The sequence below is a fragment of the Phascolarctos cinereus genome, unplaced genomic scaffold, assembly GCF_003287225.1.
Source record: "Phascolarctos cinereus isolate Bilbo 61053 unplaced genomic scaffold, phaCin_HiC Scaffold_4;HRSCAF=312, whole genome shotgun sequence".
Taxonomy (NCBI): domain Eukaryota; kingdom Metazoa; phylum Chordata; class Mammalia; order Diprotodontia; family Phascolarctidae; genus Phascolarctos; species Phascolarctos cinereus.
In genome coordinates this window covers 204,468,951-204,481,447 of record NW_027555847.1, presented here as the reverse complement: position 1 = coordinate 204,481,447, position 12,497 = coordinate 204,468,951, and the positions used below count along the sequence as shown (strand labels likewise).

At 36.8% G+C, this 12,497-nt stretch overlaps 1 protein-coding gene across 1 annotated transcript in view; it reads left to right on the top strand.

Moving 5' to 3' along the window:
- UGCG (UDP-glucose ceramide glucosyltransferase) overlaps positions 1–12,497 on the top strand; it is a 54,435-nt gene that overhangs the window by 25,783 nt on the left and 16,155 nt on the right. The window contains exon 2 of the mRNA XM_020972455.2: positions 10,197–10,338. Within this exon, the coding sequence (XP_020828114.1) occupies positions 10,197–10,338 (142 nt within the window). The remainder of the gene's footprint in view (positions 1–10,196; positions 10,339–12,497) is intronic.

Below are 12,497 nucleotides of genomic sequence, written 5' to 3'. Positions count from 1 at the left end.
ATCAGAGTAATATTTTTACAGATGGATAATACTATTAAACCTCCCTCCCAAATATTAATACTAATAGTCAATGTTTTTTAGTTTATGCAATAAAAATCTTATATCTCTGTATAAATTTTTTTTGGTCTCAATGTTGAAAATAGATATTTTTTTCTTTAAAGACCAAACTTTTTGAAGTGCATTGTAGTGCAGCTTTGCGTTATTACTCATTTAATTGACTCTTGTAACCATACTTAAGATGAGACAACAAGTAGGCTGTATTTGGTTTTGGGGGGGGTAATTTGATATAGGGGAAAAGAGTATTATATTTAAAACTTAGTTTATTTCCTTCATTTTTATTTGTCAGGTTTGTGATACAATAGTAATAATGTAGAATTTAGAGTCAAAAGACCTGGGTTTGAATTCTAACTTTTGCCATTTACTATCTATGTGCCCTTGGGCAAGTCACTTAAGTATTTTGGTCCTTATTTTCTTCTTCTGTAAATTGAGAGGCTTAGATTAGGTTATGTGTTTTTTTTTCCTTATAAGACCATAGGGTCATAGATTTATAGCTCAGAGGACTTCAGAAGCCTGTTACCTCATTTTACAGATGAGGAAACTCTAAGGTCCCTTTCTGCTCTAAATCTATGATCTTTATCTGTGAGCCAATTATTATGTAGTGTGTACTTTTGGGATCTGACTGTTGAGATTAATATATAGCCACTAATATAAATTCTAGAGTTTTGCCTAGAATTTGTTAATTGTTAAGTTCACTGGCTTCTACTATTATAGACTGTAGTCTCTTTTCTTTTATAAAAACAGACTTCTGCTTAATTCTGCATTCTTTTCTAATTTATATAATCCTATCCACTGTTCAGCACTTGTCTTTTTCTTCCTCTCTTTTTCTTTTTCTTTTTTTTTATTTTTAGGCAATTGGGGTTAAATGACTTGCCCAGGGTCACATAGCTAGTAAGTGTCAAGTGTTTGATCAGAGGCTGGATTTGAACTCAGGTCCTCCTGACTTCAGGGCCAATGCTCTATCCACTGTGCCACCTAGCTGCCCCTTCCTCTCTTTTTCCTAAATATAACTTTTAAAAATATAAATAAATCTTTTGTGGCCTTTTTCATTCATTGTCATTCTCCTCTTGTGCATCAGCATGCTTTACTACTACTGATAGTCTTATATGATTTGCCACCTTTCCTTAATCATTCTTTAAACCCCCTCATTTTCATCTTTTATAGCTGTTCTTTAAAAATGAGGTTGATATATTTCTTCTGCATTTCCATTAGTTTCTTTATACAACTCCCCATTTATTTCCTCAGTATAGTTTGTTTCCCATTATTCCTGGGCTGGCTTTCCCTACAGAATTTTAGGTTGTTGAAATCCTGGTTAGGTGTTATCCTTCATTCTCAAAGAGGACCAAAATGACATCGCTATGTCAGGGTCAATGTACAGTGTGTCCAGCAGTGGCTGATCAGACCACTATGATCTCAGAAGACTCTATGACATGTCAGGCACAAATAGTCCATATGAACATTTTGAGTAGAGATATATCTAAATTTGTGCATCTCATGTTTCTTTTGAGCTACTGCAATTCTGCTTTGATGTGGGCATACCATGCTGGGCAGTCCTGTGCCAAGTGTCTCCCATGTCTGACAATCAATCTCAGAGTTCTTCACAGAGACCTTGAGGTCTCTCTGACTCTTAACCATGTCCCAGAATTTAGGGCACTTGTCAAACTATGCTTACATTCTCTCTTTTCTCTATCATAAACTTAAGATAAAGCAGTGACTTTCTCCAAAGTTACCATCATTTTTGCTTAAGCAACCAGTTCCTTCTTGCTAGTGAGAATTCAGAATAATTACCTTCATTGCTTTTGTTTTTTGAATGATGAAATTATCATCAAAACAAATCATGGAATTATTAGCTCCTTTGATTTTTTAAATGATATATACATGATGGAAGAGAACTTTGAAAGCTACATTTTATCCTAATGAATCAAAAATTTTAAAAAACATTGAGAGACTTCCACTTCCAGGAGCCAAGATGGTGGAGTAAAAAGGCAGTCACTCTCACACTCCCCTATTAACCTTTAAAAACCCAGATATCACTCCAGAAAAAAAAAAACCAAACAAAAACCCTGGAACAAGTGAACTAGAAGAAAGATGGGGAGCAGCAGTGCAGCAGCCCAGCAAATAGGTCTCCCAGTGACTCAGCAAAATAAGGGAAGCAGCACTACAAAGGGCCCCAGGCAGATAAGCACCCTGCAGCATTCATCTGAAAGGAGCTGAAGAAAGCAACCTAAATTCTTCCTAAAGTCCCAGCCTTGCTGATTCCAACCTAACACCAGGTAAGCTGTCAGAACCCTACAGCCTCCAACTGTCAACCAGGAGGAGATCCTGAAGACCAAGTGGTAGAGCAGGCAAACACCAACACCTGGACCTCCAAGTGCCTCAGTGAGTGTGGGGAACCAGTGGAAACCAGCTCAGAAAACCACCAGGTGCCTTGGCACTATACCTCAAAGGAATCTCCCAGTACATTAGCAGAAATGAGGAAGGCAGCATTGCAAGGGGCCCCAGTCAGATAAATACCCTGCACCACCCATCTAAAAGGAGCTGAAGAAAGCTAAAGGAAAGGAAAAGCAAGCAACCAAGAATTGCCTAAAAGTTCCAGCCTTGCTGATTCCAGCCCAACACGAGGTAAGCTGCCAGAACCTGCAGCCTACAAGTGCCAACATCAGAGGCCCCAGCACACAAAGCCAGTGACCAAGACTAGGCTCCCAACACAAGAAGCTTGGGTTAGTGCCCTCTGCTCCCCAGCAGGAGAGCTCAATCTCTCTAAAGGCCAGGGAATAAAGAAACACCATGAGTAAAAAGAAACGTACCATAGATTCATATTATGAGAAGAGTGAAGATCAAGACAGAAAATCTGAAGAGGACAGCGTTGTCAACAAACCCACATCTGCACCATCAAAAGGGAATATGAGCTGGTCTAAAGCCCAAAAAGCCTTCTTAGGAGAGCTCAAGAGGGATTTTAAAAGTCTAATGAGAGAGGTACAAGAGTCCTTTAAAAATACAATTGGCCAATAAGGAAAAAAAGTACACTGAAAAAAACAAGTCCCTAAAGAGCACAGTTGACAAACTGGAAAAAAAAAGTACACTGAAGAAAACAAATCCCTTAAAAATACAATTGGCCAGTTGGAGAAGGAAGTACAAAAACTAACAGAAGAGAACAACCTGTTAAAAACTAGAATTGGACAAATGGAAACTAATGGCACTATAGGAGAGCAAGAATCAGTCAAACAGAAACAAAAAAATGAAAAAATAGATGAAAATGTAAAATACCTCATTGATGAAACAGCCAACCTGGAAAATCGATCCAGGAGAGACAATTTAAAAATTATTGGACTACCTGAAAATCATGATGAAAAAAAGAGCCTGGACAGTATCTGTCAGGAAATCATAAAGGAAAACTGCCTTGGAGTCGTAGAACCAGAAGGTAAAACAACCATACAAAGGATGCACCGCTCACCACCTCAAAGAGATCCCAAATTGACAACACCAAGGAATATGATAGCAAAATTCCAAACTTACCAGATGAAAGAGGTGCTGCAAGCAGCCAGAAAGAAACAGTTTTAATATCATGGAACCACAGTCAGGATTACACAGGACCTTGCAGCTTCTACATTAAAAGACCACAGGGCGTGGAACATGATATTCTGTAAGGCAAAGGAGCTTGGATTGCAGCCAAGGATCAACTACCCTGCAAAAATGAGCATGATTTTTCAAGGGAGGAAATGGATACTCAACAAAATAGGGGACTTCCAAGCCTTCCTGATAAAAAGACCAGAGCTCAACAAAAAATTTGATCTTCAAGTACAAGATTCAAGAAAGACATGAAAAGAGCTGAAGTGAATTATCCCTGGAAAGTGATACCACAAGGATCTTACATAGGGACCACTGGAGAGCTCAGAGGCCTACAGGATTCAGGATTCTGCTCCCCAGACTGGGGCTCAGGTCCCAAACCAAAGGGAACAAGTTGTTGATGCAGGTGGCTGTCACCAGGATGAAAGAGTGAGACCCCTTCAATGCAATCCAAGGCCACAAACATTTGTCTGGGGCCTGCTACATGTTGGAGCTTTATGAGGACTTGGGTTTGAACTCAGAGACTTCTCTTGGTGAAGCCTGCTCCTGTGATGTCTGAAGTCAGCCACTGTGTGCTCCTCACCCTGGGGGCCCCAGTAATCCAAATGAATCTAGGTCTGGGACCTGTCCCCAGACTGTTCTGAGAGCCCCCACAAAACAACTATACTTGACCTCTGTGGGGACAAAGAGGGCTGGCAGAGGCTGGGACATGAGGAATGAAGGATCTAAGGTGGGCCTGGTGTGAAGTATGGGGGTAGGGGAGAGAGTTCCAGCAACTGGCTATTCCAGTCTGGCTCACCTGTGCAGAGAGGTCAAGCTATTTCACTGAGAGGGGGAGTGGGCCTTGAGGAGGGGGCTAGCAGCAGGGCCATTCACTCAATCTTTAGCCCCAACCAGGGGTTCTTCATGGGGGAGGGAAGCTGGTAACTGCATTTTACCATCATTGGTTTCCTTTTTTAAAAAAAAGAAAGAAAGAAAGAAAGAAAGAAAGAAAGAAAGAAAGAAAGAAAGAAAGAAAAGAAAAATTGATAAATAGCAGTGTTAACTTCATGTCTCCCTATCAATCTTGGGATCTGGTTCTTAGACTCATCAGTTTTCTTCTGTGTAGATATTTTGTAGAAATACTCACCAAGCAGTTGTAAAATGATCTAATCATTTGGGAGAACAATTTGGAACTATGCCCAAAAGGCTATAAAAATGTGCATACCCTTTGACCCAACAATTGCACTTCTAGGGCTGTATCCCAAAGAGATCATACAAATGAGAAAAGGACCCACATGTACAAAAATATTTATAGCCGCTCTTTTTGGGGTGGCAAAGAATTGGAAATTGAGGGAATGCCCATGAATTGGGAAATGGCTGAACAAGTTGTGGTATATGAATGTAATGGAATATTATTGTGCTCTAAGAAATGATGAGCAGGCAGACTTCAGAAAAACCTGGAAAGACTTGTATGGACTAATGCTGAATGAAGAAAGCAGAACCAGGAGAACGTTGTACACAGTAACAGCCATGTCATGTGATGACTAACTTTGATAGACTTAGCCCTTCTCAGCAATGCAAGGATCTAACACATCTCCAAAGGTCTCATGATGAAATTTGCCATCCACATCCAAAGAAAGAACTATGGAGTTTGAATGCAGATTGAAGCATACTATTTGCTAATTTTTTCCTTCTGTTTTGTTTCCTCTTTCTTGTGGTTCCTCCTATTGGTTCTAATTCTTCCTTACAACATGACTAATGTGAAAATATGTTTCATAGGAAGGTATACATAGAGCTTATATCAGATTGCATGCCATCTTGGGGAGGGAAGGGGAGAAAAATTTAAAACCAAAAAGCTTATGGAAGTGATTGTTGGTAAATCAAAATAAATTAATAAAAAAAAATTTTTTTAAGTACTCACCAAAATGCTGTTCTCTTCCATGCTTGTATTTCTTTCTTTAAATACAGTGCGTACTCTATTGTGTAATACTCTACTCCTTTTGAATAAGAAATAACCTTTCAGAACTAATAGGATAGTGACTTTGAAGTTTGAAAAATTCTACCAATTTAAAAACCCTCAAGTTCTCCCCGCCCTCCCCCCATTCTCTTTTTCCTTTTTGTTCCTGAATCAGCTAAACACAATAAATTTCATGGCTCTTTAGTGTGAATGAAGATGATGTTGAGAAAGGAGATAGATAGCTCTTTTAAAGTGAACTGCTTATATAAAGTGTTTACTGTACAGGTGAAGAAAAGGGACTCTTTGGGTACCAGGCCTAACCCAAACTGATCTGGAATTGACAGAACGAGGTTATTTGGGTATTGTTTATTATTAAGATCATGATGGTGGTCAGGAAAATTTTGTGCGGAGTGTTCTTGTGTTGTAGGATAAAAAAAACTTTTTTGTTTCTAAAGGAATTAATTCTAGGCATTAACAAGGTCACAGGGAGATTTTTTTTTTTTGGTGGGCAAAACAGGATAACCTAGAACCCATTCTGCCTTGGCACAGATTTTATTTTGCCTGCCCTTTTCCCTACAAATCTCCTCCTCCCTACTTCCTCTAATGGTTTCTCTATTTGCACCAGAACTCCCAGATAATTTATGCTTTTAGGATATATTTGATTTTTAAAAAATTATCTTGATACCCTCTTCCCTATTAATCTGGGATCCTAGAGAATGAGTCCAAAAATCACAAAAGATACCCTCCATTTGTTACATTGTACTCACAGCCACTCATTGACTCAAATCTCTTGACACCAAAAAGGATGGGGTGAGAGGAGGAAGCCTTAATACCTCCATCAAACTTGACAACAACAACATAAAAATGAAAAAGTTATCCCCAAATTTGATTTACTGCATCACCAGTTATTTAATGAAACTAGAGATGATTAAGTAGCCATGGTGTTCTTAAGGAATAATTTAGAGTAATAGCAAGGGAGATGTATTGTAAATGATAGTAAAACATAGAATGATAGAATTTTGTGGCTGAAAGGAATCTCAGAGATGAAGTACAGTCTACCATTTTGCCAATGAAGACATTGCCTTGGGTGATGAAAATATTTGAACTTATTGAAGTAGCTTGAGTGAATAGAATTTTAATTTAACCAAACCTCCATAACTTGTGATGACACCAGTCATTGATCAGGTAGCATAAGGGAAAACTTTATTTCAGTCTAAAGAAAGCTACACTAAGCTTTTTCTCTACATTATATATTATATATTTTTCTCCACATTAATACATTTCTTGGGAAATCAGTAAAAGCAAGCTAACAATTTTATTCTAGCAGTGATGTGGTAGAAAGGCTCAAAGACTAAATTGGATAGACCCTTTCCTCTGGTCTTGCAAATTGACTTTTTTTGGTCTTCTTTTCCCACTAGTATACCTTTTAAAATTTCCCTTCACTTTCTAATATTTCTCTGACATTTCTCAGAATGGGTGAGAGAATTATAAAAACTAAGTTATAAAAAGTCAGTAGAACATTTGTATCAAATATAATTTAGTACCTCATGCCATGATATATTATAAAAGTTATTCCCATTCAAAAAGGTAAGAGGTTTTCTTTTAAAGAATAGGGTTGGGTCTTTGTGACCTTTGAAGTCTCTATAACTCCTTTTAATTAGTACTAAAGGCAAAATGTAGGATATAGTTGAAGCTATCATTTTAGTTGCTAATAGTCTTTAGTTTCAAAAAGTGATGAGAACTTTGAGAATAATACTCAGGAAATGGGGTGCTTAATTTATAAACAGTTTTGGTCATTCATTTCTGTCATTCTTTCTCAGCTTCTTAATTCTGTTGTTGAACAATACCTAAGACTCTCCATAAACTCATCCCTTTTTTTTTTATTCAGCCTCTACAACTCAGGAGAACAGGTGTATTACCTTCTGTCTTTGTCTTTAGTTGGGAACAAACTGGACACTTCTCAGTTGTTTAACATTCTATCCCTTAATTTCCTTATCTCCCATTTAATAAGAATATTCTTCCAGTTACCTGTTGCCAATAACCAATATAGTTTATTAGGGAATACAAATAACAGAAGATTTTATTTACTCTTTTTTCATTTAAAACAAGTAAAGAAGGATTTTAAGGGAGAAAAAAAATGTAACTACTAGACATCAGTTGGAATATTCACCAGCTACTTGAATCTCTAATTTTCCTATGATTGTCTCCATTGTGATGTCAGATTTTTGTTTCCTGAAAGAAAGTTAAATAAAAGTAAATAAACATGTGTACAACTCAGGTTGACTTGGCGGCATCAAACGGCTTTCAGTAATATAAACTATAGTCCCTACCTTGAAAATGTAAAGGTTAGAAATGCACTTAGGCTAAGATGTGAGATTGGGTATAGGAGTGTCTATTGGATACTTTTTACAAGTGACTGACATGAACCTTTTAGATGTAACAAACAAATTTGAAGCAGATTGTTTTATTTATTAACATTTCACAAGTATTTGAATGTCTGTTTTGTACAGAGCATTATATACGTCAATGAACTTGAGTTTAGGAAAATACGTTAATTTTGAAATGGCTGTAAAATTGAACTTAGTCACCCAGATCCTCAACTTTATTGTTATCAACAACTGCCATCTCATATAACCAATTGGTGTCCAAATCTTTTGGTTCTGTTTTATAATATCTCTTGTCTACCTTCTCAATTCAGACACGCACTACTTTAGTTCATAATCTTTATCACCTCTTGCCTGGACATTTACAAGAGCCTTCTAATTGTTCTCCCTTCCTCATGTCTTTTCCCACTCCAATCCATTCTCCATACAACTGCTGAAGAGATTCTTTCTAAAGTTCAGGTCTGAACCTGTCAGTTCCTTTACCTAATAAACTCTAGTGGCTCCCTATCACTAATCCAAATCCCTTTGTTTGCATTTAAAGCCCCTTACAATATGGCCTACTATTTCAGCCTTATTATTCACTATTCCTCTTCATATGCTCTATGGTCTAGTCAAAATGATGTTACTGTTTTTTGTACATAGTGCCCAGTCTCTGCTTTCTGTGGCCTTTGTACTGGCTGTCATGTCTGAAATGCGCTCCTTCCTCACCTTTTCTTCTAAGAATCCCTAGTTTCCTTCATGACTCAGATCAGACATCACCTTCTAAATCAATGCATCTCAAATGTATATTTGTTGACATGATGAATTTCAGTAAACTGAATGTTTCAATTGACAGTATTCAAGACTTGTGCATGCAGTATTTTCTTTCTATAAGAGCAGACTTTGTCGAATTCATGTTTTGAGGCTAGTATTTATGTGTAAATAGGCAAATTTTGTTTAGTTTGTGAATTCAATACTAACCATGTTATGTATGGGTAAGTAAAATTTATATTAAATAAAATATTTATAAACTTATATCTGCACTAATGTTTAGCTTCCAAATTTTTAGGGTACTTGTGAAACTCACTGCATACTCTTTGAGAACCACTGTTCTTTTTTTAAAAAATTAATTTATTTATTTAAACTTTTTTTCAGCCTTGATTTTTGTAAGATTTTGAGTTCCAAATTCTTTTCTCCATCCCCCCTCCCCAAGACAGCAAGTGATCTGATATAGGTTATATGTATACAATCATATTAAACACATTTCCACATTAGTCATGTTGTGAAACAAGAATCAGAACAAAAGGGGAATACCACAAGAAAGAAAAAAAAGGCAAAAATAGTATGCTTCAGTCTATATTCAGCCTCCATAGTTGTTTCTCTGGATGTGGATAGCATTTTCCATCATGATCTTTTGGAATTGTCTTTCCATACAATCTGTCTTTGTATTGCTAAGAAGAGCCAAGTCTATCAAAATTGATTATCTCACAATGTTGCTGTCACTGTGTACAATGTTCTCTTGGTTTTGCTCACTTTACTCAGCATCAGTTCATGTAAGTCTTTTCACTTGTTTCTGAAGTCTGCCTACTCATCATTTCTTTCTGATTCTTGGCCACTACAAAAAGAGCTGCTATAAATATTTTTGTACATGTGGGTCCCTTTCCCATTTTTATGATCTCTTTGGGATGTAGACCTAGTAGTACAGAACCACTGGTCTATGCAGTGCTCCCTCCCTTCCCCCTTCACCTTGTATCTGTTATGTATGTATTTTGTATCTACATTGTGTCTCCCTTGGATAGATTACAAGCTCTATGTAGGCAGGGATTCTTTCACATTTGTCTTTGCATCCTCAGGGGTGTAACACACTGTGTGGCTTATAAGAGATACTTAATAATAATTTTTTAAAAAGCTTAATAATAGTGCTTAATAATAAATACTTGTTTGATTAATGTAATGTACAGGTCAATTGGAAGATTTCCATATTTGTAACATATATTTGTTTATTAATTTGTTGTGTGTGGACATATAAGGGAAGGAAGAAGCATTGAAATTCTGGTTTTTGTGGCCAGAAACAGCAAAGTGCTACTAACTTCTATGACTAACTTTCCTTCTACAAATAGTAACATTAAAACATTTACTTGTAACTCAAATTTAATAATTTATTAGCAAGTTTTTTTGGCGTCTCTTATCGTTTAATCCTCAATGTTCACTTGTCTCAGAACCTTTATAATATATATTAAACATCTATATTTATATTTTGTCTTTTACAGACGTTTACATCTCAACAAGAAGGCAACAGACAAACAGCCATATAGCAAACTCCCTGGCATTACACTTCTGAAACCATTGAAAGGTGTGGATCCTAACTTAATCAACAATTTAGAAACATTTTTTGAATTGGATTATCCCAAAGTAAGTATGTTGTTATAGTTTTTTTTTAAATCAGGTTGGGGATGGAACATATTCTTTTTTTCCTCCTTGGAGAACACAAGGAAAGGATATTTTGAGAATCACAAACATAGTGGTATATCTAAGTGGTGCAATAGATAGAGCACCAGGCCTAGAGTCAGGAAGATCTCTCAAGACACTTACTAACTGTGACACTGGGCAAGTAAGTCACTTAACCCTGTTTGCCTCAGTTTTTTCATCTGTAAAATGAGTTGGAGAAGAAATGGCAAACCACTCTAGGATCTTTGCCAAGAAAACCCCACCTGGGGTCATGAAGAATTGGGCATAACCGAAATGACTGAAGAACAAAAATAGCTTATGAATCAATCATTCAATCAACAAGTATTTACAAAATACTCGTTATATGCTGGGTACTATGCTATATGCTAGAGATGCAAATGCAGTGGATGAAATAATCCCTACCCAAAGAAGCTTACATTCAGGCAGGTATGTGTATGTACATACAGAATAAATATAAAGAGAACAAATATCAATAAATTCAGTGTTAAATACAACGTAGTTTAAAAGGAAGTCTAGAAGTTGTAGGGATCAGATAAGCCTTCATATAGAAGATGGTTTCTTAAAGCTGTGTCTTAAAGGAAGAGGGAGCTTCTGTGAGGCTAGAGGTAAGGAGAGATCACATTACAGACATGAGGCTTGGCCAGACCAAATGCATGGAGATAGGAGATGGGAGATGTAGTATTGTGTGAGGAAGGTCAATTTTGCTGCATCACAGACTGTAAGCAGGAGTAATGGGGCTTGAAAGATAGGCTGGGGCAACATTGTGAAAGTCTTGAAAAATTAACAGAACAGTTTATATGTGATCCTAGGAACAATAGTTATTTTGGTTCACTGAATTAGGAGTAATATGTTCATATCTTTGATTAAAGAAAATTAATTTGGTAGCAGTGTGCTGAAGTGGTGAGAAGCTTGAGTTTAGGAGACCATTCTGGAGTCTGTTGCAATAATGTAAATGAGAGTTGATGAGTATCTGAACTAAGATGATAACTGTGTAAATAGAGAGAAAAGGGATTGATACAAAAGATGTTGTGAAATAGAAATGGCAAAATATGGCCCTGATCAACATGTAAGGTGAGGGAGTAATATTTGAAGATAATGCTAAGATAATGAACCTGGAAGACTAGAAGGATAGTGGTACTTTTGACAGAATAAGGAAATTTAGAAGAGAGGTAGATTTGGGGGGGTGAGATAGAGTTCTGTTTTGGACATGTTGAGTTTGAGATTTGCAATAGGAAATTCTTGATGTGAAGAGGAATTGAAAGACTCAGAAAAAGGGAAATTCCAGACATAGGGACAACTGGTTAAACCTATGCATTTGAAAGATTATTTTGGCAGTTTTGTGAAGTATGAATTAGAAATGAGAAAGAGTAGATGCATGGAAACTACTTAGTAGGAGAGGTGGAAGAAAAATACTAGGCTGAATTTGGTTTGTGGCAATGTGAACAGGGAGAAGGGAGCAGAAATGGCAGATTTCATGCTTGAATATGTGTGTTGAAAAGAAAGGAATGGGCAAAGATGCTTCTCTGATTTTGATCCTGGGTAACTGGGAGGATGGTATTGCTATCAATAGAAATAGGAAAGTTGGTAGAAGTTGATTTAGGGAGGGTTATAATGAGTCCTGTTTTGAACATGTTGAAAAAGAGGTGAATTCCAGGAATGGGTTGGCCTATGTGATTACACAGAGATGAGAGATGGCATTTTGAGTTTAAGGAACAATTGGTAGACCAGTTTGGCTGAAACAGAGTTTATTAAGGGAAATGATGTTAAATAAGTCTGGAAAGTTAAGTTGGAGCCAAATTGTAGAGGGTCTTTTAATACCAGGTAGGGGAAAGGGTCTATATTTTTTCTAGCATTCTAGAGATACAGAAAGTTTTGAACAGTGGAGTGATTGATTCATAAGTCCAGTGCCTTGGGAATATTACTTTGTCAGCTATGTGAAGGAAGAATTAGAGAAAGATGGAAGCCTAGAGAAAGAATAAAATGCCAATCAGGAGACTTTTGAGCTAGTACAGAAGAGTGGTGAAAAGAAAATCTTTTGAATTCCTTTCTTTGAATTAATTTAGAATTTTTATTTATATGTTTTGGCAGTGTATTGAATTTTT